Below are 27,038 nucleotides of genomic sequence, written 5' to 3' on the forward strand. Positions count from 1 at the left end.
CACAGCTGTAATGCAGGAGGACACGTCAGAGGGCAGCGAGGCTATATGGGTAGATATCAGGAATAAGAAGGGTGCAGTCGCAATGTTGGGGGTTTACTACAGGCCTCCCAACAGCCAGTGGGAGATAGAGGAACAGATAGGTAGACAGATTTGGACAGGGCAGAGTTTGTAAGGAGCATCCAGGGGGCTTCTTAAAATAATATGTAGATAGTTGGGGAATGAGCCTGGCCAGGTAGTAGAAGTTTCAGTAGGGGAGCATTTTGGGAACAGTGACCACAATTCAGTAAGTTTTAAAATGCTAGTGGACAAGGATAAGAGTGGTCCCTAGGATGAATGTGCTAAATTGGGAGAAGGCTAATTATAACAATATTAGGCGGGAACCGAAGAACCTAGATTGGGGCGGATGTTTGGGGGTAAATCAACATCTGACATGTGGGAGGCTTTCAAATGTCAGTTGAAAGGAATTCAGGACCGGCATGTTCCTGTGAGGAAGACGGATAAATATAGCAAATTCCAGGAACCTTGGATAATGAGAGATAGGCCTCGTCAAAAAGAAAAACGAGGCATTTGTCAAGGCTAGAAGGCTGGGAACAGACAAAGCCTGTGGAATATAAGGAAAGTAGGAAGTAACGTAAGCAAGGAGTCAGAAGGGCTAAAAGGGGTCACAAAAAGTCATTGGCAAATAGGGTTAAGGAAAATCTCAAGGCTTTTCACACGTACATAAAAAGCAAGAGGGTAGCCAGGGAAAGGGTTGGCCCACTGAAGGACAGGGGAGGGAATCTGTGTGTGGAGCAAGAGGAAATAGGCGAGGTACTAAATGAATATTTTGCATCAGTATTCATCAAAGAGAAGGAATTGGTGGATGTTGAGCCTGGAGAAGGGTGTGTATATATTAAGGTGGATAAGTCCCCAGGGTCTATGGGATCTATCCAGAATACTGAAGGAGGCTGGAGAGGAAATTGCTGAGGCCTTGACAGAAATCTTTGGATCCTCACTGTCTTCAGGTTATGTCCCGGAGGACTGGGCAATAGCCAATGTTGTTCCTTGTTTAAGAAGGGTAGCAAGGATAATCCAGGGAACTACAGGCCGGTGAGCCTTACGTCAGTGGTAGGGAAATTACTGGAGTGAATTGTTCGAGACAGGATCTACTCCCATTTGGAAGCAAGTGGACGTATTAGCGAGATGCAGCATGGTTTTGTGAAGGGGAGGTCACGTCTCACTAACTTGATAAGAGTTTTTCGAGGAGGTCACAAAGATGATGCAGGTAGGGCAGTGGATGTTGTATATATGGACTTCAGTAAGGACTTTGACAAGGTCCCTCATGGCAGACAGGTACAAAAGGTGAAGTCATACAGGATCAGGAGTGAGCTGGCAAGATGGATACAGAACTGGCTAGGTCATAGAAGGCAGAGAGTAGCAATGGAAGGGTGCTTTTCTAATTGGAGGGCTGTGACTAGTGGTGTTCCACAGGGATCAGTGCTGGGACCTTTGTTGTTCGTAGTATATACAAATGATTTGGAGGAAAATGTAACTGGTCTGATTAGTAAGTTTGCGGACGACACAATGGTTGGTGGAATTGCGGATAGCGATGTGGACTGTCAAGAGGATACAGCAGGATTTAGATTGTTTGGAAACTTGGGCGGAGAGATGGCAGATGGAGTTTAATCCGGACAAATGTGAGATAATGCATTTTGGAAGGTCTAATACAGGTTGGAAATATATAGTGAATGGTAGAACCCTCAAGAGTATTGTCAGTCAGAGAGATCTAGGTGTACAGGTGGAGAAGGTAGTCAAGAAGGCATACGGCATGCTTGCCTTCATTGGCCGGGGGATTGAGTATAAGAAATGGCAAGTCATGTTGCAGCTGTATAGAACCTTAGTTAAGCCACACTTTTTGTTTTCTCTGGGGACTGCCATTAGCACTCTTTCCCCTTGGTTTCTGTGGCCATTAGCACCCGGTTTCTCTGGGTTTCTGTGGCTATGACTCATCTTTCATTCTCATTCCACATTATAAATATTTCCCACTTTCTGTCTGTTAGCTTTAACAAAGAGTCAACAGACTCGAAACGTTAGCTCTTTTCTCTCCCTACAGATGCTGCCAGACCTGCTGAGATTTTCCAGCATTTTCACTTTCATCTTGGAGTATAGTGTTCAATTCTGGTTGCCACACTACCAGAAGAATGTGGAGGCTTTGGAGAGGGTGCAGAAGAGATTTACCAGGATGTTGTCTGGTATGGAGGGCATTAGCTATGAGGAGAAGTTGAATAAACTCGGTTTGTTCTGACTGGAACGACGGAGGTTGAGGGGCGACCTGATGGAGGTCTACAAAATTATGAGGGGCATAGACAGAGTAGATAGTCAGAGGCTTTTTCACAGGGTAGAGGGGTCAATTACTAGGGGGCATAGGTTTAAGGTGCGATGGGCAAGGTTTAGAGGAGATGTACGAAGTGTAGAAGATTTTAGTTTAGACGGGCAGAAATGGTCGGCGCAGGCTTGGAGGGCCGAAGGGCCTGTTCCTGTGCTGTACTTTTCTTTGTTCTTTGTCTCAAAGTTTTGTGCACAATCCTGCCCAAGTCTCTGTTCTCACACACCCCGCCCCCCCCTTCCCACCACCCCATTACCTCCTTAAAATTATATAAGGTAAATGGTACAATTGTATCACTCGACTGACCCCACTCGAAATCCAACTGTTTAATCATTTTCTAGCCTGTGCTCAGTTGAAGTGATGATGTGGAGATGCCGGCGTTGGACTGGGGTGAGCACAGTAAGAAGTCTTACAACACCAGGTTAAAGTCCAACAGGTTTGTTTCAAACACTAGCTTTCGGAGCACTGCTCCTTCCCTCAGTTGAGGTGTGAAACCAATGATGTCTCTGTTGTGTCTCCAATCATAAAAGTAATCATTTTTGTCTGATAGCATCCTAAAGCATCAGCATTTTCAGATTTTTGCAAAGACTGCGCTATTAGGCAACACCTTTCAGTATGGGACTACAACTATTTGAGCTACCCTCTCCTGTGGAATCCAACAAAAAAAAAGCAACTCCAAACAAAAAACCAGGATGAACCTTCCAATTTCTAAAATAGACATCTTGTACTGAGCTATGAATTTCAGAAAGTCTGTATGCAGGTACAAAATGTAATAAGAAAGGCAAATGGGACTTCCGGTGGCGTGGGCGAGCAGGGCGGCCGCAATAACAAGAGCTCCCGCCGGTGGCTGCGATTTGCGGCGATTTGGGGGAAATCCCCGAGTCCTCATGCATTCCCCGACTATCGTCGGCCTTTGGGGCCGCCACAAGCAGCTAAGAACCCCGCGCTGGTGTCGGGCGGCGGGGGCTGAGGCACCGGGCCCGGCAGGTCAGAGCAGCGGGGGCGGAGCTACGAGGAGGCCGAGGCGACAGGCCCGAGGCCAGGGCGCCATGTAGGGAGGGTGCTCCACGTCGGATGGCTCCCACCTAGAAAGAAGAAAGAAGGTTGAAGCCTAGTCCCAGGTGAATGTAGAGGAGAAAGAAAGAAGATTTAAGGAAGTTTGAAAAAAGTTTTTTTTTTCAAAAAAGAATGTCAGATTGATGAAGGGCAGGAGGGTGAAGGGGGAAGAGAGGAGAAAGGAAAGAAGATGAAAAACAATAAGCCGCTAAAGGATGCGAAAAGCAGCGTCGAAGAAAGGAGGAAACGTGGGTTCGCCGCCGAAGGAGAAGACGAGCAAAAGCAAAAGTGTTGACAGGATGGTGGAAGCCAAGCTGCAAGGCGGGGCCGCACTACCTACGGTGGAGATGATGACCGAGATGATGGTGGTGGAGCTGGAAAAACGTTTGGTGAGGCACATGGAGGTCCCGAGGAAAGAGATGGCGGTCGTGTTGAGGTCATTGTTGGAGGAGGCAATCGGCCCGATGAGGGTGGAGGTGGCAAAGGTATTGGCCGAGGTGAGAGAGCAGGGTGAGAAGATGAAGGAGGTGGAGGAGGCCGTGACACGACACAGCGGCCAGGTCACCTCGATGGGGGACGAGCTGCGGAGGGTGGTGGAGGTTAACAGAGGGCTCCGAGCAAAGCTGGAAGACTTGGAAAACCGCTCAAGGCGGCACAATTTGAGAATTGTGGGCTTGCCCGAAGGGACAGAGGGCCCAAGGCCAACGCAATACTTCGCTAAGAAGTTGGCGGAGCTGATGGGGGTGAGAGCCCCACCCTGTACGAGCTAGACCGAGCTCATCGGTCATTAAGGCCGAAGTCCAAAGTGAACGAGCCGCCAAGGGCAGTAATTATCTGCTTCCATAGGTTTTGCATGAAGGAGAAAGTATTAAGCTGGGCGAAGCAGGAGCGTGAGGTGCTGTGGGATGGTACAGCGGTTCGGATCTACCAGGACTGGACGATGGAGTTGGCAAAAAGACGAGCGGCGTTTGGGCGAGTGAAGGCGGCTTTGTACAAGAAGGGGGTGCGATTTGGTGTGGTGTACCCGGCGAAGTTGAGAGTAACATATAACGCCAAAGACTTTTATTTTGAGACAGCAGAGGCGGCTGAGGCGTTCGTGAGGGCAGAAGGCTAGGGACAGACGTGAAGAGCGGAACTGGAAGAGAGACTGTGGACTGTGTTTGAGCAGCTGGAAAATGTACAAATGTTACAACTTTCTTTTTACTGATTTGTATTGAAATTTACTTCTCTTTGCATTGTTACAGAGTTCAAGTTAATGGCGTTCTGTGTTGCGACGGTTAAATGTTATGTTAGTGAATTGTAGGGGTTAGATTGTTGGGTTTGTTTTGGTGTTTCTTTCTCTGGGACTGGGCGGAAGGGGGCGAGAGCCCCAGTAAGGATAATCACGTGGAATGTGAGAGGGCTAGGAGGTCCGGTCAAGAGGTCAAGGGTGCTTGCACATCTTAAAAGTTTGAAAGCCGATGTAGCAATGCTGCAGGAGACTCACTCGAGGGTGAAGGACCAGGTGAGACTTAAAAAGGGCTGGGTTAGCAAAGTGTTTCACTCCGGATTTGATGGAAGGGCTCGAGGGTTAGTGGTGCTGGTCAGCAAAAGGGTACGCTTCCAGATGGAGGTGGTGGTGGCAGATCAGGGGGGTAGATGTGTGATTGTGACAGGGGCACTGGAGGGGAGATTAATGGCGCTGTTAAGTGTATACGGTCCCAATTGGGACGATGTGGGATTCGCGAGGAAGGTGTTTGGGGCTATTCCCGACTTGGACACGCATGAGCTGATTGTGTGTGTGTGTGTGTATGGGGGGGGGGGGGAGGAGAGAGAAGAGAGAGAGGGAGAGACTGGAACTTGGGTGCAGGAGCCAAGGTTGGACAGAGCACTGCCGCGCTCGCTGGTCCCATCAGGGGTGGGCGATGGCGCTGGCTGGGCTAATGGTGGAAATGGGAGGGGTGGACCCTTGGAGGCTCCTGCACCCAAGGGAACGGGAGTATTCGTTTTTCTCAGCGGTCCATAAGGAATACTCACGGATCAACTTTTTTGTGGTGGGGAAGGCTTTGCTGGCTGGAGTCAAGGGGTCGGAATACTCAGCAATTGCAGTGTCAGATCACGCTCCACATTGGGTGGATATGGTGCTAGAGAAGGGGGCACCGCAGAGACCGGGGTGGAAACTGGATGTGGGGCTTTTGGGGAACCAAGTAATCTGTGAGAAATTGAAAAGGTAATTAAGGAATATGTAGGTTTCAATTGTACGGGTGAGGTGTCAAAGGCAGTCGTCTGGGAGGCTCTAAAGGCGGTGGTGGGAGGTGAGGTAATTTCGTTTAAGGCCAGGGTGGATAAAGAGGAGAGATTGGAGCGGCAGAGGGTAATAGATGAGATGTTGGAGGTAGATAGGAGGTATGCAGAGGATGGAGACCCGGCGAAGCTGGAAAAGAGGAAGGAACTACAGGCGAGCTTCGACCGACTGTCCACCAGGAAGGCAGTGCGCCAACTGAGACAAGCAAGGGGTGCAGTTTATGAACATGGAGATAAGGCAGGGCTCCGGAGGGAGGCAGCGGCAAGGGAAATTCTTCAGGTGAAGGATAGGGCAGGGAAGTTGGTGGTTGCCCCAGTGCTGATTAACAAGGTTTTTGAGGAGTTTTATGAGAGGTTGTACAAGTCAGAGCCACTCGGGGGAGACCGTGAGATGCAGGAATTTCTAGATGGGTTGGAGTACCCGAGGCTTAGGGGAGGGGGACAGGGCTACATTAGAAGGAGCAATAGTGGAGCAGGAGATAAAGGATGCGATTGGGAAGATGCAGTCGGGAAAGGTGGCAGGGCCGGATGGGTTTCCGGTGGAATATTATAAAAAATTTAAGGATAGGTTGGCACCCCTAATGGTGGGGATGTTTGAGGAGGCGATAGGGAAGGGGGTGTTGCCGCAAACTTTGGGGCAGGCATCGATTTCCCTGTTACTAAAAAAAGATAAGGATCCAATGGAGTGTGGGTCGTATCGGCCCATATCACTTCTGAATGTGGACGTAAAAGTGTTGGCGAAGGTACTGGCGGGTAGGCTGGAGGAGTGCCTTCCGAAGGTGATAGGGGAGGATCAGACGGGGTTCGTTAAAGGGAGGCAGCTGTTTTCGAACATTAGGAGGGGTTTGAACGTTGTTATGGCACCGGCGAAAAGAAAGGAAACAGAGGTAGTTGTGGCATTGGACGCCGAGAAGGCGTTTGATCGGGTAGAATGGGGGTTCCTGATGGCAGTGCTGGAGCGGTTTGGGATTGGACCAAGGTTTGTGAACTGGGTAAAGCTATTATATAAGGAACCGAAGGAGAGTGTCCGCACAAATAATATCAGTTCGAGATACTTTTCTCCCCACCGTGGGACGAGACAGGGATGTCCTATGTCCCCCCCCCTGCTGCTTGCACTTGTGATTGAGCTGTTGGCCATCGCATTGAGAAGTTCGGGAGCATGGAAAGGAATAGTGCGGGGGGGGGGGGAGATAGAGCATAGGGTGTCCTTATATGCCGATGACTTGCTGCTGCATGTGTCGGAGCAGAGTGCGCCGATAGGAGGAATATTGGAGCTACTGAGGGTATTTGGATAGTTCTCGGGGTACAAGTTGAACCTGGACAAGAGTGAGTACTTTGTGGTGGCTCGGGTGGGGGGGCTGCCATTCCGTAGAGCAGGGACTCATTTTAGGTATCTGGGGTGCAGGTTGCCCGGGAGTGGGGGAGGCTTCGCAGGTACAACATCACTAGTTTGGTGGGGAGAGTGAAAGCCGATCTGGCAAGGTGGGATGGCCTTCCTCTGTCACTGGCGGGTCGGGTACAGGTGGTTAAAATGAATGTGTTGCCGCGATTCCTCTTTATTTTTCAATGCCTACTGATTTTCCTGCCAAAGACTTTTTTCAGGGCGATTGAGGGAAGGATTACCTCATTCATATGGGGAGGGAAGGTGGCCAGAGTGAGAAAGGTGCTGCTACAGAGGGGAAGGCAGGCAGGGGGTTTGGGTCTCCCGAACCTGTTGTACTACTACTGGGCGGCGAATGTGGAGAAAGTGAGGAGCTGGGTCAGAGGGGTTGATTCTCAGTGGGTCAGAATGGAGGAGAGTTTGTGCAGGGGGTCGGGGCTGAAGGCACTTGCAACAGCGCCGCTCCCGGTAGCTCCGGGGAAATATTCAGGGAGTCCGGTAATAATGGCTTCATTGAAAATCTGGAGGCAGTTTCACCAACACTTCGGGTTGGGTTTAGGGTCAAGGGAAATGCCGATTCGGGGGAACCACAGATTTGAGCCAGGGAGGTGGGATGGAAGTTTTCAGAAATAGGAAGAGAAGGGGATTAAGACGCTAAAAGATTTGTTTCTTCGGGGTCGGTTTGCAGGATTCAGGGAGCTGGAAGCGAAGTATGGGCTAGAGCAGAGAGAAGTGTTTAGGTACATGCAGGTTCGGGATTTTGCCAGGAAGGAGATACAGAGCTTCCCAGAGGAACCGGCTTCCACATTGCTGGAGGAGGTGTTGACGACAAGGTGACTGGAGAAGGGGGCAGTGTCAGCGGTGTACGGAGCTATTTTGGAAGAGGATAAGGCACCACTGGAAGGGATCAAAGCAAAGTGGGAGGAAGAGCTGGGAGAGGTTATAGAGGAGGGGGTCTGGTGTGAGGTGCTCCGGAGAGTGAATGCCTCCACCTCATGTGCGAGGTTGGGGCTGATACAGCTGAAGGTGGTATATAGAGCACACCTCACGAGGGCGAGGATGAGCCGATTTTTTTAAGGAGTAGAGGATGTGTGTGAGCATTGCGGGGAGGGGCCCCGCGAATCACGTTCATATGTTTTGGTCCTGTCCAAAGCTAGGGGAGTACTGGAAGGAGGTGTTTAGGGTAATTTCCAAGGTGGTGCGTGTGAAACTGGACCCGGGTCCCCAGGAGGCCATATTCGGGGTGTCGGACCAGCCAGGGTTGGAAACGGGAGCGGAGGCAGATATCATAGCCTTCGCCTCGTTGATCGCCCGAAGGCGGATCCTGCTGGGATGGAGAGCAGCCTCTCCACCCAGTGCCCTGGCGTGGCGGGGCGACCTGTTGGAATACTTGACCCGTGAGAAGTTTAAGTTCGAACTGAGGGGAAGCTCGGAGGGGTTCTACAAGTCATGGGCACTATTTATGATGCACTTTCAAGAACTGGATAACATCGAACATTAGTTGGGGGGTGGGTGGGGGGGTGGGGTGTGTAGATTAAGGGTGACTACAGGTAATCCCGGATTCCTTTTTGTCATTTGTTTATGTAAACATGTGGGCTGATGTTTGGGGGTTGGTGGGCGGATGGGATGGTTGTTATTATGGGGACTGACATATCTTGCTGATTATTGTTTATTGTTGATGGGTGTAAATGTGGGAGAAAATGTGAAAAAGGAGGAGAAAAAAAATATTTTTAAAAAAGAAAGGCAAATGGAATGTTCGCATTTATTATAAAAGGACCGGAGTATAAAAGTAAAGAAGTATTGTTGCAATTATGTAGGGTATTGGTCAGACCACATCTGCAGTATCGTGTCCAGTTTTGGTCTTCTTATTTGAGGAAGGATGTGGCGGCATTGGAAGCAGTTCAGAGGAGGTTCACCAGATTGATTCCGGGGATGACATTTGAGGAGATTAAGCAGTTTGGGTTTATACGCGTTGGAGTTTAGAAGGATGAGAGGGGTTACAGGCTAACGACCTTCACGTCAGGATTTACACAGTCAAGATCACATCATTAACTTGAATGGATTGCTGTAAAGTGATTCCTCACCTTTACATCGGAGTCGATATGATTTATGAAAACATTGCTCAGCAAGAAAATAAAGCACACTTCTATTTAGAGTTTTCGTTCTACGTAGTTCTCTTGAGGAGTGTTCAATGATTTAGTAAAAGTTGACACTTTGGGGATTTCAAAGTCCTACTCAAAAGTTCAGTACTAGCCAGGAGTCAAGTCCTGACCAATACAGAACTTCTGAGCTCAGTTTAGTTACAGAGATATAGATTTGTGATTAAGAAAACTGAGCATGAGGACTTCCGGTTGCATCAATGCGGAGCTAAGCCGCACATTTCGGCAGCTCCCGCTATAACAGACTTTTGGAGCCCCAACGGAAATTTTTTGATTGAATCCCGTGTGGGAAGGTGAAGTAAGGTCCCCCTTACGTCGTATGGCGGGGATTAGCGGTGGAGCGACGGAGAAAGAGGCTTTGGAGCAGCGTCAAAAACGAGGGGGAAAAACCAAGATGGCGATCGAGCAGCATGGGGGCCGGGCCAGCAGGAGTTCCTCAGGCGGTGCGTGGATGAGCTTAAAAAGGAGGTGCTGGCACCAATGTTGTTGGCGATCGAGGGGCTGAAGGAGACCCAGAAGGCCCACGCGGTGGAGCTCCGTGAGGTGAGGGATAAAACTAGTGAGAACGAGGACGTGATCCTGGGCCTGGCGGTAAAGATGGAGGCGCACGAGGCGGTGCACAAGAGGTGGGCCGAGAGACTCGAGGTCCTGGAGAACAGGTCGAGGAGGAAGAATCTCCGGATTCTGGGTCTCCCCGAAGGAGTGGAGGGGGCTGATGCCGGGGCGTATGTGAGCACGATGCTCCATTCGCTGGTGGGTGCAGAGGTCTCTCCGAGCCCCAGGAGCTAGAAGGGGCTCACCGGGTCCTGGCGAGGAGACCCAAGGCTGGCGAGCCATCAAGGGCGATAGTGGCGAGGTTCCATCGCTTCACGGACAAAGAGTGTCCTGAGATGGGCCAAGAAGGTGCGGAGCAGTAGATGGGAGAATGCAGTGATCCGAGTCTACCAGGACTGGAGTGCGGAGGTGGCAAAGAGGAGAGCGGGCTTCAACCGGGCAAAGGCGGTGCTGCATAAAAAAAAAGAGAGAGATTCGGAATGCTGCAGCCTGCGCGACTGTGGGTCACTTATCAGGACCAACACCACTATTTCGAAACGCCAGAAGAGGCTTGGACCTTTATCCAAACCGAAAAATTGGACTCGAACTGAGGGGCTGTGGTTGTGGGGGAGATGTTGACTGTATACAGGGTTGTAAATATGGGTAAAGAATGTTTCACGGGTGGGATGATGGATGGGGATGGGGGAAGAGTTCTTTTTTCTCTTGTGGGGAATGTGGGCGTCGGTGCTGGAGGGAGGTGAGACTCGGGGATGGGGGAAACTGGGATAAGGCCGCAACAGGAGCTGCGCCACAGGGGGCCGGGCTGGCTCAGGAAAGCACGTGCTTTTTCCCACGCTAGGGAGGGGGGGGATGGAGGAACGCAAGGAGGAGGAGAGATTCCCACACGGGGGAGATCAACGGGAAGGCGGGGGAGCCGGGGTCAGCAGAAGTCAGCTGACTCACGGAGGTAGTATGGGGGGAGCAAAAGAGCTAGATGGTTTGAGGGCCCGAGTGTTCGCGCGCTTAAAGGGACTGAAGGCAGACGTGGTCATGTTTCAGGAGACACATCTGAAGGTGGCAGATCAGGTCAGGTTAAGGAAGGGATGGGTAGGACAGGTGTTCCATTCGGGGCTGGATGCGAAGAATAGAGGGGTGGCAATACTGGTGGGGAAGCGGGATGTGGCTGGTTTGGGGGCGCCAATTGGGGTGGAGGAGCTGGTTAAAGGACTGGAGAGCATGCAGGCAGGGAAGGCCCCGGGGCCGGATGGGTTCCCGGTGGAGTTCTATAGGAAGTATGTAGACCTGTTAGCACCGTTGCTGGTAAGGACCTTCAATGAAGCAAGGGAGGGGGGACCCTGCCCCCGACAATGTCGGAGGCGACGATCTCTTTGATCCTGAAGCAGGATAAGGACCCACTGCAATGCGGGTCGTATAGACCAATCTCGCTCCTCAACGTAGATGCTAAATTGCTGGCAAAAATGTTCGGCTGTATCGAGGGACGAGGCAGGGGTGCCCCCGGTCCCCCTTGTTGTTTGCACTAGCAATTGAACCTTTGGCCATGGCATTAAGGGAGTCTGGGAAATGGAGGGGGGTGGTCCGAGGGGGAGAGGAGCATCGAGTGTCGCTGTATGCAGACGACCTGTTGCTGTATGTGGCGGACCCAGTGGAGGGGATGGTGGAGGTCATGCAGATCCTAAGGGAGTTTGGGGACTTCTCGGGCTATAAGCCCAATGTAGGGAAGAGCGAGCTCTTTGTGGTGCATCCGGGGGATCAGGGAAGAGGGATAGACGACCTGCCGCTGAGGAGGGCGGATAGGAGCTTTCGATACTTGGGGACCCAGGTAGCTAGGAGCTGGGGGGCCCTGCACAAACTTAACTTGACGAGGCTGGTGGAGCAGATGGAGGAGGACTTTAAACGGTGAGACATGTTGCCGCTCTCGCTGGCGGGCAGGGTACAGTCGATTAAAATGGTGGTCCTTCCGAGGTTTCTTTTTGTATTTCAATGCCTTCCAATTGTGATCACCAAGTCCTTTTTTAAGAGGGTAGGCAGGAGCATTATGGGCTTTGTGTGGGCGAGTAAGACCTCGAGGGTAAGGAGGGGGTTCCTGGAGCAAAGTAGGGATAGAGGAGGGCTGGCGTTGCCGAATTTGGGTGGCTACTATTGGGCAGCCAACGTGGCGATGATCCGTAAGTGGGTGATGGAGGGAGAGGGGGCGGCATGGAAGAGGTTGGAGATGGCGTCCTGCAAAGGAACGAGCCTGGGGGCGCTGGTGACGGCACCGCTGCCGCTCTCGCCGACAAGGTACACCACGAGCCCGGTGGTGGCGGCAACGCTAAAGATCTGGGGGCAGTGGAGACGGCACAGGGGTGCGATGGGAGCCTCGGTGTGGTCCCCGATCAGAGACAACCATCAGTTTGTCCCGGGAAGGATGGACGGGGGGTTTCAGAGCTGGCATAGGGCAGGGATTAAAAGAATGGGGGACCTGTTCATTGATGGGACGTTTGCGAGCTTAGGGGCGCTGGAGGAGAAGTTTGGGCTACCCCCGGGAAATGCTTTCAGGTACATGCAAGTAAGGGCGTTTGTGAGGCGACAGTTGAGGGAATTCCCGCTGCTCCCGGCACAGGGGATTCAAGACAGGGTGATTTCGGGCATATGGGTCGGAGAGGGCAAGGTGTCGGCGATATACCAGGAGATGAAAGAAGAGGGGGAGGCTTTGGTAGAGGAGCTGAAGGGTAAATGGGAAGAGGAGCTGTGGGAGGAGATTGAGGAGGGGCTGTGGGCTGATGCCCTAAGTAGGGTTAATTCCTCCTCCTCGTGTGCCAGGCTCAGCCTGATGCAGTTTAAGGTAGTTCACAGAGCGCACATGATGGGGGCGAGGCTGAGTAGGTTCTTTGGGGTGGGGGACAGATGCGGGAGGTGCTCAGGAAGCCCGGCGAACCATGTCCATATGTTTTGGTCATGCCCGGCACTGGATGGGTTCTGGAGGGGAGTTGCGAGAACAGTATCTAATGTGGTGAAAGTCCGGGTCAAGCCAAGCTGGGGGCTAGCACTATTTGGAGTAGCGGACGAGCCGGGAGTGCAGGAGGCGAAAGAGGCCGGTATTCTGGCCTTTGTGTCCCTAGTAGCCCAGCGAAGGATCTTGTTAATGTGGAAAGGGGCGAAGCCCCCCAGCGTGGAAGCCTGGATAAATGATATGGCAGGGTTTATCAAGTTGGAGAGGATAAAGTTTGCCTTGAGAGGGTCTGCGCAGGGGTTCTACAGGCGGTGGCAACCGTTCCTAGACTATCTCGCGGAGTGTTAGATGAAGGTCAGACAGCAGCAACCCATGGGGAGGGAGGGGGGAAGGTTTTTTTTTTTCTGGGGGGCATTTGAGCAAGAAAATATATGAATGATCCGGAAAACTGAAATGTACGGGAGGAATCCAATGTACAAAGTTCTGTATTATATTGACTTGCCATGTTCATGTCTTGCTATGCAAGCTTTCTTTCTTTTGTGTTACGGGGGGGGGGGGGGTTGTTTGTAAGGTTGAAAATTGTTTCAAAATTCTTAATAAATATATTTTAAAAACCCGCTAAAACAATAAGCTGCCCAGCAATATTGTGCGACAAGATATTCGCTGTGGCTTTCAACATAAAACAAACTTCAAACAGATCTCAGGCTGATAGCCAGAATTCAGCTCGCTGTTCTGAAAATCTAAATTTCCCAAAGAGCAGAGGTTATTTCAAATTATTCATTAATGGCAACCAAATGAAAAGGAGTCACTTCATAAGATCCCATTCAAATTACTGAGGAACTCAAACTGTGTTGCACAGAATACTAACTTATACAATTCCATGCCTGTAGCCGAATAAAAGTGTTCTTTCTTGTGTGTGTATAAAATGAATCTCACATACAAGATAAAGCATCTGTATTTACATAGTGATTTATTTATTTTACATTATCTCGTGGAAAGTTCCCAAAAGACTTCATTTGCAATAAATTATGATAGTCGTTATGTAGGTAAATATGACAGCTACTCAATACCTGGCAAAATCCCACAAACAACAGTGTAATGAATATCCAATTAACCTATTTTCATTGTTGGTTGAGAGAGTAATCCTGGTTGGGATGTGGGAGATAAGTGTCCTTTTTTTTGAACAGTGCATGGAAGCTTTAACATCTGCCTAAACTAATGAGGATCAGAGCACTTGGGCATCAAGAGAGGCCAGAAATATTTGACCACCATGTTTAAAAGTCAAGTTTTCCTGGTAATTTTCAAAAATTGTTCAAAGCAATTAAAAGTTTAATTAGGACTAACCTTGAAGAAAAAGCCCAATCCCGACTTCTGATCAGACTCACTGATCATTTGACTGGTGGAAAGGCCTTGGCTTTCAGCTGTTTCGCCTTCTGCAGGTGCCTTCAGTTCAGAGATATCTACTTCAATGAGGTTTGCCTTGTTTTTGGATTGTTCCTCAATAGGAATATTCTCTTTCCCTGATCTATCTGAAGATATAAGCGATGGATATTCAAGTTTCTTTGGGGTGCTAACTACTGCCTCAGTGTTGATTTGTTCATAGAAATAATTATGACTGTCTTTCTGGGATGTAGAAAGCACCAATGCCCGCTGGTTACTTTCTTCACCCGGCTTGAGGCCATCAGCATCCTTTGTCCTTTCAGAAGAATGTTCTGCAGAAACTTTAGAAGGTCTGCCTTCTGAAGTCCCAGTCCTAACACTGCCATCAACAGCAATATCATCAGTCTCAGACTTCAGTGGTTTACTACCTGGGAAGGGTCGCAGATGGGGTAGAGTTTCTACACTATGTGTAGGCGTGATAATACGGAAAGAGCCTGGCATTTTAGAATCCCGAGACATTTTTAACTCTGTTGGCCTTGCGGAGCGGGAACTTTTCATTGGAGTGCCACGTGGCTGCTTACGTACAGCTTGCGATGGGCTAATCCCGGTGGCCGATAGTGATTCCGCAGTCTGCACCGCTTGCCTGACCTTTTGGTCCTGCAGGCTGCGATTAACATTTTGTAGCGGTGCAGTTGGCGTCTGGTCCTTAATCTTCATCAGTAGTTCCTGCTGCTGTGAAAGCTTGTGCATCTCAAACTGAAGGTTACTCAGAGTTTCATTCAACTTCTCAATAGACCGGTTGTACTCATTAATATCAACATCAGCCATTCCATCCTCAAAACCACCATTAGAATTCACCTTGTTCTTGTCAACATCATGAGCTGCCTGTGAAGATTCCCTTAGCCAGCGCTGCCGAACTGCTGCAATGCTCTCTTGAATATCGTTTTCTGTGATTTTCTCACACAAATCTTTTGCCCCTACTTCTTCCAGCTCTTTTAAGCAATCCTCTTTGGCCTCTTGGCTTGCAAAATCCTCATCTGCTCTAGGGGACTGGGATACATTAGCAACAGTTTCCTCATTATTTGGACGTTCAGCTTCCTTTGTGAAATATTCAGGCTTAAGTGGTTGGGGAATCCCTTCATTCTTCCCCTTTTTAACAATATGCAAGAAAGCAGCTTTGCCCAATTTTAGACGTTGTCTGGCAGAGAGTGTTTCCATTTTCTTTTTCTGAGCTTCAATTGTCCTACGTTTCTCCTCGAGCTGCATGTGAAGCTGAACAAGTTCAGAGGCTAGCATCTGAGCACTGTCTTTGGTCTGTCTGTTAGGACTCTGTTCTCGTTTCTGCCGCCATGTCATCATGGGTAAGGGGCAACATTCTGACCCATCTGGAGTGGTCTTCTGAGAGCTACTTGCACTGGATTTTGCTTCAGCACTGTTGAGTCTCTGCAGTTTGCGTTCAGCAAAGCTGGTCATTCTAATACTGGTACTGGTCATGGACGTGCTGCTAGCTTGAGAGATCGTGCTCAGACAAGGGCTGGAACGCCCACTGGCGCCATCCTTGTCCTCGTGTTCTTTCACCTTCATATCATGATGCAATTTTCTAGATTCCTCTTCCCCACTGTACCCACTTTTAACTTGTTGAACCTCCTCATCGGGAACCAGATCTTGATCAGCCTCTTCCATATCTAGCACTTCCGAATCAGAATCTTGCATATTCATAGTCCATGTTGTGTCACATGGTTTACTGTTGCTTACAATAGTTGTATTGTTTATCGACATACCATCCAATTCTTCATCAAGGTCTCCAGTATGAAGGAAAAAGCCCCCAGACTCCCCCTGAGTTGAAGATTCAACACTACTACTAGCCAAAGGCCTAAAGTGACTTAAAGAGACTCCTGGTTCTTCCAGATGTCGCAGTGGCTTTTCACTGGTTGGATCTGAGACGACTATAAAGTCAGAGCTAGTTATGGGAGTGAAAGTCCTGTTAATATCCGCCTCAGCATTGATATTCACTGCTTTTTTGCGCGTTGAAGGTAAATGTTCATCTGGTATTCTCTTTGCTGAGAAAGGTCTGTATTTTCGTTCTCCACATTCTTCATGTTTGTTAACAATGAGGAGATTTTCCTTGGCTGGTTTTAAGACTGCAGGCATTAAAGGTTCTAAAAAGAAACCGCCAGTTTGGTTTGCTACTTCAAGATCATTTTGCTGTCTTTTGGGCAACTTTGATGGCAATATCTGACTCGTGGCTTTTGATGAAACACTCTGTAACTCAAGATCAGAATCGTTAACCAGTTGCCCATCCGACTTAATTATTGCTATAAGCTCCTCGTCATCCTCATCTTCCATGTCCACATTCCTCAACAAGCTTTTTCCATTACTCTCTGCAGGTGGAGAAAGTAACTGAGACTGATGCTTCGGGGTTACACTGACTATATTAGATGCAAGGCTGTCTTTGCTAATAGACCTGGCCAGACTGATGCTATCTCCAGAGCCGACGTCTACGTCGCTGTCAGTTGCGTAATGAAGGTTAAATGGTGTTGGCTGAGACAGGGGTCTGAAAAAAAAGTTAGGAGCACCCATCACAAGACCTGAAGAATGTATACATTTATGCATTTTGAAAATATATTTACTGATGCACTGTTTACAAACATATTTTGCAGATTTATCATATTAATAATTAATTAGAAAAATACGCAAAATTACAAACAAAGAAGAACTCGCAGCAATGGCTGCATTATTGCATTCAACTGTAAAGGGTGCAGAAATCAACTAATTTTTTCTGTCCTTAGACCTTTGAAAAAAGAGCCAATCTATGGGATGTGTTGTATACTGTAGTTTTCAATAAAGAGGAAAATTAACTCCATTACAATTGTGACAGGTACCAAATGAAACTACTTCAGAAATAGGTGAAGGTGAATACTAAAATCTTATTTATTCACTCCAGTTATATCCATTTCTGAAAAAATACACAAATTCTGAGCAGCAACATTATTTGGATAGAAAACACACAAGTTATTTAAACTAAGATTTTGAAATGCTTAGTTACAGCTCTCTTATTTCAGTGTAGCTTTGTGAATAATTGAAACTTTGGGGAAACGTGATTCATCTTCACAAATCCATGCAGCATGTTTGTCTTGCTTGCTGCGTGCTGCAGGGGGAGCCAGTAGACAACAATAAAAGTCTGCTGCAAAACTGGATTTATTTGGAAATGGGTTGACAACATACTTAACTGGGAAGTGAAAAATACCAAATTAATTTGAAAATTGGTGGATGTTATAACCTGCAAGGGTCCTACGGAGTGGGCGCAATCAACTTCACCGTGAACCTACAGAATATGAGCTCCCCCGTTAAGGAGGCGGGGGACCTCTAAACAATATATAGTTAGATGGTTTATAAAGTCAACCAGTTTGGCACTGGCAAGGCAGACCCAGTAGGGATCTACCTGGGCAGTCCAAAGGTGTGCAAATAAGGTGGTTGTGAATGAAGTAATTTCCTTAGCCCTCATTTCCTGGCCAATCTGTCAGGCTTATATACATGTGATATATATATAATAGTTATTGTAAATAAACAAGGTTTGTTTGAACTACTCGGTGTGGACTCCTTCATGACCTTATAAAAGTTTATCTTAGGATTTGTTTTTGCAGTGCCAAAATGAATAAGGCTAGCTGAAAGACAATGCCAGCGTTATATAGAATTGGGTATTCTAAATTTATTTTTAAAAAAGTTGTGAAAATTGTTCCTTAATGTCACGGTGGCACAGTGGTTAGCACTGCTGCTGCAGAGCCCCAGGGACAAGAATTCAATTCCGATCTTGGGTGACTGCCTGTGTGGAGTTTGCATAGTCTCTGTGTCTGTGTTGGTTTTCTCCAGGTGCTCTGGTTTCCTCCCAAAGTCCAAAGGTGTGCAGATAAGGTAGATTGGCCAAGTTAACATTGGCCCTTAGTGTCCCAAGATGTGCAGGTTAGGTGGAGGTATGGGGATAGGGCAGGAGAATGGGCCGAGGGTAAGCTGCTCTTTCAGAGGGTCAGTGCAGACTCGATGGGCCGAATGGCTTCCTTCTGCACTGTAGGGATTCTATGATTCTAAAGCAATTACAACATCACAAGACAAATATGCATTAAATCCTTATCCTATCAATGCAAATTGCAAACTAATTTTCAAAAACACATGCACACAACTGCTTCATTATGCTACAGTTCTTGTTATGTCTCATTTTAGCATGTCTTGAATTACAGCTATAGATTTGGGCATTTTCATTTAGCGAGATAAGAGTATACCCTTATTTTAGGGCATATATCTTTAGGGCACATATGGTCACAGAAGACAAGTTTCTTTAAAATTAAGAGAATAAAAAGCAGCACTGCAGATCTTTATTTTTACATTTGACACAGATCTACTTAATACATTTTGGCAGTGCCCGCTGGCAGGCGGTTCAACCACAGGGGCACCACAGCAGAGTCCAATCCTGGACTCTCTTAATGTTGACACACCTGCATTTCCAGTGAGGTGCCGAACAAACCACCAGGGCTGGAGGCCAATTGTAGCTCTTCAATCCTGACAGCAACTAAGTCAGTCCTCACCTGGTTGATAAGATTCAGAGACTCTACGCTTAAATCCATTGAGCCATTACAGATGTTTTAATAGCATCTGTCCCTAGATTGGACTATGCAGCAGAGCCAAGGTGAATACGACCAACTCAAGGCCAGGGTGCAAAAAACAATGATGACTAGGTGATAAATTTTAAAAACAAGCTGAAAACTTGATCAACCAAATGTTTCTAACTGCAAGTATTTGCCACCCATTTGGTTAATATTCAATATAAGTTTAATATTAAATGAGAAAAGTACAATTTACTTTTCAGTCAAGACAAACATCAACTAACAACGTAAACAAGTGAAAATAAGGTATTCCCCGTCTTTACCTTGGCTTCCTTTCTTGCCAGGCCAACACTGCACCTCTTGGCTTCCCGTCAACTCGAGTTAAGGAATTTGAACGATGCCGAGTATCTAAACATTGAAAATAAAAAGAATGCTAACAGTGTATATAAAACCCATTACAGCACAATTTCTTTTGAAGGTATTCAAATTGGACTCTAAATGTAGAGCATTTCTTATGTCCACAGAATTTCTTTGACTAATTTAACTTATAGCCAAAATATCTTAATCCTTCATTTGAAACATGGCAAATAGTGCACGAATGTGCAAGCACAGCCACAAGAAACAGAGCTACAATACTGCAGTACAGATACCCTAACCAATACTTCCTTCACGCTTCAGGAGGGTGGAAGGGTAGTTTTAAAGAGGAGCAGTGCTTGAGGAGATGAACGTTCAAAATTTCTGTTTTTGTGTTATTAGGGTGATGATTATTTAATTAAATTTACAACCTAGCGGTGGTGGGGATGTGAGCAAAATCGTTAGGCCAGTGGCGGTGGAGAAGGTCATAGATGTTTACAGCATGTAAACAGGCCCTTTGGCCCAGCTTGTCCATGCCGCCCAGTTTCGATCGCTGAGCTAGTCCCACTTGCCTGCATTTTTGGCCCATATCCCTCCATACCCACCCTGCCATTGTAACTGTCTAACTATTTTTTTATTTTATTTTTTTATTAAAGGAAAAAGTTGTACCCATCTCTACCACTGCCTCTGGAAGCTCGTTCCAGATGCTCACCACACTCTTGTGTGAAGAAATTTCTCCTCTGGTCTCATTTGTATCTCTCCCCTCTCACCTTAAACCTGCCCTCTAGTTCTAGACTCCTCTACTTTTGGGAAAAGATGTTGACTATCTACCTTATCTATGCCCTTCATTATTTCATAGACCTCTATAAGTTCACCATTAAGCCTTCTACCCGCCAGGGAAAAAGGTTCCAGCCTATCCAGCCTCTCCTTATAGCTCATCCCATCAAGTCGTGGTAGTAGCCTTGTAAATCTCTTCTGCACTCTTTCTAGTTTAACAATATCCTTCCTATAATAGGGTGCCCAGAACGGAACACAGTATTCCATGTGTGGTCTTACTAATGTCTTGGACAACTTCAAGACGTCCCAACTCCTGTATTCAATGACGGGTTCAGGGAAGGGAAACGGGGAGAAAGTAAGAGTTCAAGGCAATGCTTGGTTGGGCCGGGGGGGGGGGGAGAATAAGAAGAAGAAAGAGAGAGAAAGAAAGAAAGAAAGAGAGAGAGAAAGAGAGAGAGAGAGAGAGAGAGAGAGAGAGAGAGAGAGAGAGTACTGAGGAGAAAACCTTTCTTTAGCTAGTTCACAATCCGATCGATGATAGTTCAGAAATTAACCTGCCTGACAGGTTGGCCAGGAAATGAGGGCGAAGGAAATTACTTCATTCACAACCAAAATACAAGCAAAACTAAATCAGGTTAAATAAAGAAACTACTACATAAATGAAAACAACAATTACATTACATGAAAGTGCCTGATTCCACCATACATGATAACTAGAAAGGTAAATTATTATAGGTTATGGTTAAAGAATGCTTATATGATTATAAACTTGACAAATATAGAATACATTTTTCTCATCTGCAGATTAGCCTCGGCTCAGAATCATTGTGCAGTACTTTGGATATAATATATCATTTATAAGCTGAGACATATGCTCTGTTGATGACAAAGACTTTATTGATGCATAGATGGTCCCTATAGTTTGGAAAGGGGGGGGGGGGCAGTTTCAGGCTTGATCCCTGGTCTGTGTAGATTTCAGCTAGGATAGATGTAGGAAAATTAGAATTGGGATCACTCCTCCTGGATTTTGGGGAGGGAGAAAGGAAACAGATAGGCAAAGCACACTGCTCAATGCTATTCAACAGAGCCCACTGATATTGTTCATGGGAGAACATTGTGGGTTCAGCATTGAGGCTCGCATAGCTGAATAACCCGATGACATTCATTATTTAAAGCTCACACAACAAATTGCCTCTTGAATGATGTAGACGGAAACTGGTATCTCTGGAACCATATACCAGCAATGATCAACACATTCAGGAATGAGCAGAGGGAGAAAAATGGATGAGGAAATAAATTTAAAATACAGTCAGACGTGGTGGTCTGGGTACTTGTATCAATTTAAATCTTGTTGGCATCCAAATATACTGCATTTCTTCACTTACAAAAAATAATTCCTCAGGTCTGAAAACTGGTCATGATATATCTTACACGGGAGCGGCACAGTGGTGCAGTGGTTAGCACTGCTGCGTCACGGTGCCGAGGACCCGGAGCCAGGACTGTCCATGTGGAATTTGCACATTCTCCCGTGTCTGCATTGGTCTCACCCCCCACAAACCAAAGATGTAGTGTGTAGGTGGATTGGACAGGCCAAATTGCCCCTTAATTGGGGAAAAAAAAGATACACCTTATACCAGTCTTATAAATGATTTTAGAACTCTAAAGCAAATTAACCTCCTGATGTGAAACTACTTACTTTATATTAGGACTTTGTATTGGGAAAAATATTTTCCATCATATTATGAAAATAGTCTAATAATCCATTTCAAATTTATTTTTAAATTGTGGAATGCGTACTTTAAAGCTGCAAGTGTCTGTAAACATTGGCAAAAGCAAAATTTCAAATAAATTAAAGCAATTACAAAATTGCTCAGATACTCCTTAAATAATTAGCTTGGCTACCCTACTTTTCCATTTGAACTATTAATGGATTCCGTCTGTCTTCTATTTCCCATCTCCCTCAAACTTCGAAGAAAGCTAGCATTCCTAGAATTCATTCGCTAGTTCATTCTGCAGCTTGAATACTGTGCGATCATCTTACCTGTGTCGTCTTCACTAGATAGGGGACATTTAAACTGTCTCTGTCTTAAAGGCAATAACGGGTGGGATGGACTGAAGGCAGGGCTTCCTTTGCTACATAAAGGAACAAAAATTATCAATTTTTCAGAAGCACTTGCAGTTTAAGCACAAACATATATAGACAGGTTTGACGTCCGATGGACAGGATTTAGATCCTTAATTATTCAAATCATTCCTGTTGTCATAACAACTGACAAGTTTTTCAATTGAATGCTACAAATCAGAAAATTATAAATTCAAGTCTATAGATATGATTAGCAGCACAGAAAAGTAGAATGGACAAAATTGCACACCACATGTATGATTTTACATAACATTGAACCCAAGTTGGAAACCAAAGCTGCTGCAGGACATGCCAAGATGGCGAAGACAGACAGAGACAGACTTACACAAACTCTTCAGGATGCAGGCAATACCTGGTTGCAATCTCGGAGTTACTCTGTAGAACAGGTGTTGACATATCACCTGGACCATTTGCTGGGCTGACCATAAAGCTCCGCTTTGTTGCATTGGAAATCGGAAGAGGCGGGCGAGAACTCTTCTGTTGTAGCAGTGTTTTAGCTGAATTGAGATTGCAGATAAAACATTAGTATACTTGGGAGCTCCACTCCTTTGCAATTACATTGAATTCCAAAAGTTTGTGATCACTTTGAAAGATTCTCACTATGTCCAAATTCATCTATTTATTTTCACAACAATTAGACATTGATGCTAGAAATATTTTAGGATTTTACATCTAGGACAAAACAAAGAGGTTTGGCTTGGCCAAAGACCGAGCACACGAGTTGGCAGGCGATCTCAAGAAAATGCCGCTCGGTCTAAATTGCCATATTAAATATCATGTATAATTTACTACTTTAAAACAAGGAGAGAAGCCACAATGAGAAGAGTCAAATCATTTGAGAAACTTACCATCTTTGATTTCTTGAACTTCTCTTGGTTGCACAAATTCAGGCTTCACAACTTCAAACCACCAGAATAACTCGGCAATGAACACCATAATATTAGGCTGAAATAGAAAGAAAGTTGTGCTGTACATAGACATATTTGTTTCACTCGATTCCACAGGAATGCAATAGAATTAATGGGGGGGGGGGGGAAAGAGAGAGAATCACTTACATCACTAAGGCTACAAGAGCAGGGAAGAAACAACATCAGTACTCTTACACAAATAGACCACAAATAGACCACACTTGACCCCTCACCTGGATCGGACCTGCTACACCACAAGAAGCTGCACAACATTCAGGACAGAGCAACTCTTTTGATCAGTAGCCTTTCACTGGATTCAGTCCCCATCCCCTCCACTGACGAAGAACCACAACAATGTGATTCACTGCAGCAACCCACCAAGTCCACTTCAACAGAACTCTACCAAGGAGAAGGTCAAGAGTGGCAAAATCAGAACACTCCCGCATCCAGGTTCCCTTTTGAGTCACACTCAACTCTGGCTGGGACCTATACTGCTGTTGTTCTTGCACTGTTGCTTGGGCAAAAAATATCGTAGATCAATATGGAAAAACTATCACCATAGAAACTGCAGTGGTTCAAAGAGAATGTCACCAGCCTCTTAGGGCAACTAGTGATATACTTAAGAATGCAGCTTTATCAGTGCCCTTTTCACCCAAAGCATTCATAAAACAAAACATAGATTTTCATGAAGAGGGTGTCTATTGCTGAAAGTACCACCTCTGCATGCATTGGTACAATCATGTTACTTTAATGAAAAGAGAGTTCTTCACTAGATCTTACCTTCAGTACTAAAGGACTGTACAACATATCTTCTAGCGTAAGATAGAAACTTCTGTTCAGATAATGGTGTGAAAAATCTATCAGGAGCTGAATATTATACAAGCTGTCTGCAATTGAAGTCACTTCCTTCAAACAAATATCTACGAAGAAAAACAAATTAGAGAACATCCATTTAAACCAATCAATTTAAGGCTAACTTAATCTCGTCTTTATGAAACAAGAACAGGTGAACTTTTGTACATAAAATCCCTTTTAAACAGTGGTGTTGGCAATAGTCATCAAATTCGATCAAGTAAAAATCTTTCAGAATAATTTATTAAAAGGGCAATGAGCCCTTGCAAAAATAAATGAAAGTTACTGCTCTTTGAAGACATTACTTTTCAAGCTAGATGCACTGCACCCACAAGAACGCAACAATTAGGAGGCGAGGTCATTTGGCTCATCAAGCCTGCTTCACCTTCCAGTAATATCTTGTGTGATCTGATTGTGGCCTCAATTCCACTTTCCGGAGTCTGTGCCTTATAGCCCTCTACTCCCTTGTCGATCAAAATTAAAATTAAATCTTAAATATATCCTGCAGTGCACCTGGAGTTTTCAGTTTCCTCTCAGGGCAGTTTTGCATTCTACTTTTGTTCAATGTTTGTTCTTTAACTGAAATGTTGTCTCTGCTGCATACAAATATAAATATTTTCCGTCATTTTAAAGGTGTAAACTCGCTGACGGAGGCATTAAGAAAGAGTAAATATTTTTGGGGAGTTTTTCGGAGTTTAACATACGGAAATGTTGGGATCAAAGTAACTCGCTTGCTTAGAAAGATTCAGTGAGCTGAAGAAACGATTACGCCACTTCTCAATTGAAGCTTTTCCACACTTATTACATCATGATCTTTTGTACAAAGATGTCTTGTGGAAATATTTACATGGGTTTAAGATACTGTAGAAGGGTTCTGCATAATATGTTCTGTGAAATCTTTGGGGACCTTTACCATCTTATTAACAGAATTGCATGGGGCGGCACGGTAGCACAGTTGCTTCACAGCGCCAGGATCCCGGGTTCGATTCCTGGCTTGGGTCGCTTTCTGTACGGAGTCTGCACGTTCTCCCTGTGTCTGCGTGGGTTTCCTTCGGCTGCTCCAGTTTCTTCCCACAAGTCCCGAAAAACATACTTGTTAGATGAATTGGACATTTTGAATTCTCCCTCATTGTACCTGAACAGGCGCCGGAGTGTGCCATCTAGGGGATTTTCGCAGTAACTTTATTGCAGTGTTAATGTAAGCCTAATTGTGACACGAATAAAGATTCTTTCCATTCTTTTTTAGACCCACCATCCCAAAAAAATTAATCTCCCTTTATAAATTGACCTTTAATAGATTTTCATAAATTTGTTTGCTAAATATGGGCAGCACGGTAGCAAAGTGGATAGCACAATTGCTTCACAGCTCCAGGGTCCCAGGTTTGATTCCGGCTTGGGTCACTGTCTGTGCGGAGTCTGTACATCCTCCCAGTGTGTGCGTGGGTTTCCTCCGGGTGCTCCGGTTTCCTCCCACAGTCCAAAGATGTGCAGGTTAGGTGGATTGGCCATGATAAATTGCCCTTAGTGTCCAAAATTGCCCTTAGTGTTGGGTGGGGTTACTGGGTTATGGGGATAGGGTGGAGGTGTTGACCTTGGGTAGGGTGCTCTTTCCAAGAGCCGGTGCAGACTCGATGGGCCGAATGGCCTCCTTCTGCACTGTAAATTCTATGATAATCTAAATTTTGCTTCAGGATGTTATTTTGCTCCAATTTCCTAGGTATTTACTGCCACTTTGCAAACCGTAAGTGACAATGAATGATTCCTAAATGTTGTCCATCTCTAACACTCATGTCATCATCTCAGTTTTAGAACATTACCTTTAATTAGAACTTAAGTAGTCTGTAATTAAGATTATGGGAACAGAAGTATTTTTATTCAGTTTTTAACTGCTTATACACTCCAATTGAACTTTTGCTTAAGTTTTCTTTCATCAATCTTTGCCACATCACCAACTGATGCACGACATCTAAACTCTTATTAAGATCAGCCAAAACTAGTACAAAGATTTGTTTTTTTAAATTAAGTATAAAAAGAAATATGCCATATAAACAGACATATACTGAAACTGGTAGTTTTATACCAAATAAATACTGAGCCATAACTAGTGAGGGTTCAAACATACACGCCGCTTTGCAGAAACCTCCAGCCCTGAACATGCATCCTATAATTTACAAGGCTAAAAGCAAAAAGGCATTAAATGACAAAATATTTGAATACTAAAATGGTTTCAGCCTGAGGTTTAAACTTTACATTTGTAAATAAATATTGAAGACACAATTAGTGAAGCATACTCAGATAGAATTGAACGGAATGGTACGACTACACTGTGGAACAGCAGAAAAAAATATTTCCAAATATAAATACCTTCTAATTTCATGAGCTCAGGACAGTAGTAGTGAATAACTGCGAGAAGTGAACAGCCATCACACACATCCCTCATTAAATCCTCCATTAAAGGGAAAAATGGCAACTGCTTGTTCAAGGGGTGATCTCGTCGATAACGGACCTGACACAAAAATGAAGATAAGTTTGAAAAAGAGTGTGCATGGTCACTATATATTAATGCTGTAACTTAGGTGGTACCATGTCCTATCCCTCTACAAGAAATATCTTCATGGCAAAGACCAGCAGATATTATCTGTCCAAGATTTCATTTCTCTAGCCCCAAGCTTTTTTGGAACTAGTGCCTGTCCATTAGATTGTTTAATTATTAATTAATTTTCAAGATATGCAAGAGGTTATTTAGGTTTACATACTTGAAGATTTGCAACAAAAGTAAATAATGTACAAAAATGCTGCCAAACAGGCCTCTCCAAAAAATGGAGTATACAGACCAACTTTCTTACAAGTTAACATGGATCTGGTTTTGTGTAATTATGAAATTGCAGAAACCAACACTTAAGCCACACAGCGGATTCCTGAAAAATACGAGTAAAGCAGAAAATTAACTCGTTTTGGCTCCAAACTCCTGAATTTTTCCACATCGAAATATTCAGCAAAGCTTTATCCAGGAGTCAGAAACAATACGTTTTTAAAAAAAGCTTCTAATAATCCCAAAAGTGGTTTACAATACTCAAAGAAAAAAATTAAATACAAGCTATCAGGAACTAGGTTTCAATCCCAATGGTGCAGGCACGACGCTTTCATCGGCAAGGGTGTGACTCAGCCTGGTTAAATTAGAATCTATTCCTCACCCTGTTTCCCACAAAATACATCAGACCAGTTTATTTATATCAACATTGCCAACATATATTTTTAAATTTGAAGCATGCACCCACAATTCTTTTGTTTACTC

General features: G+C 45.6%; 1 protein-coding gene across 4 annotated transcripts in view; it reads right to left on the reverse strand.

The window, feature by feature from the left end:
- camsap1b (calmodulin regulated spectrin-associated protein 1b) overlaps window positions 1–27,038 on the reverse strand; it is a 140,378-nt gene that overhangs the window by 20,945 nt on the left and 92,395 nt on the right. For 3 of the 4 annotated variants that reach the window (XM_072488725.1, XM_072488727.1, XM_072488728.1), the window contains 7 exons: window positions 26,108–26,249; window positions 23,672–23,811; window positions 22,832–22,928; window positions 22,309–22,480; window positions 21,882–21,973; window positions 19,033–19,117; window positions 14,076–16,665 (listed from right to left, as the gene is read on the reverse strand). In XM_072488725.1, coding sequence (XP_072344826.1) covers window positions 14,076–16,665; window positions 19,033–19,117; window positions 21,882–21,973; window positions 22,309–22,480; window positions 22,832–22,928; window positions 23,672–23,811; window positions 26,108–26,249 — 3,318 coding nt within the window. The remainder of the gene's footprint in view (window positions 1–14,075; window positions 16,666–19,032; window positions 19,118–21,881; window positions 21,974–22,308; window positions 22,481–22,831; window positions 22,929–23,671; window positions 23,812–26,107; window positions 26,250–27,038) is intronic. The other variant, XM_072488726.1, reaches the window with a different exon arrangement.

Source organism: Scyliorhinus torazame, chromosome 22 (genome assembly GCF_047496885.1).
Source record: "Scyliorhinus torazame isolate Kashiwa2021f chromosome 22, sScyTor2.1, whole genome shotgun sequence".
NCBI lineage: Eukaryota > Metazoa > Chordata > Chondrichthyes > Carcharhiniformes > Scyliorhinidae > Scyliorhinus > Scyliorhinus torazame.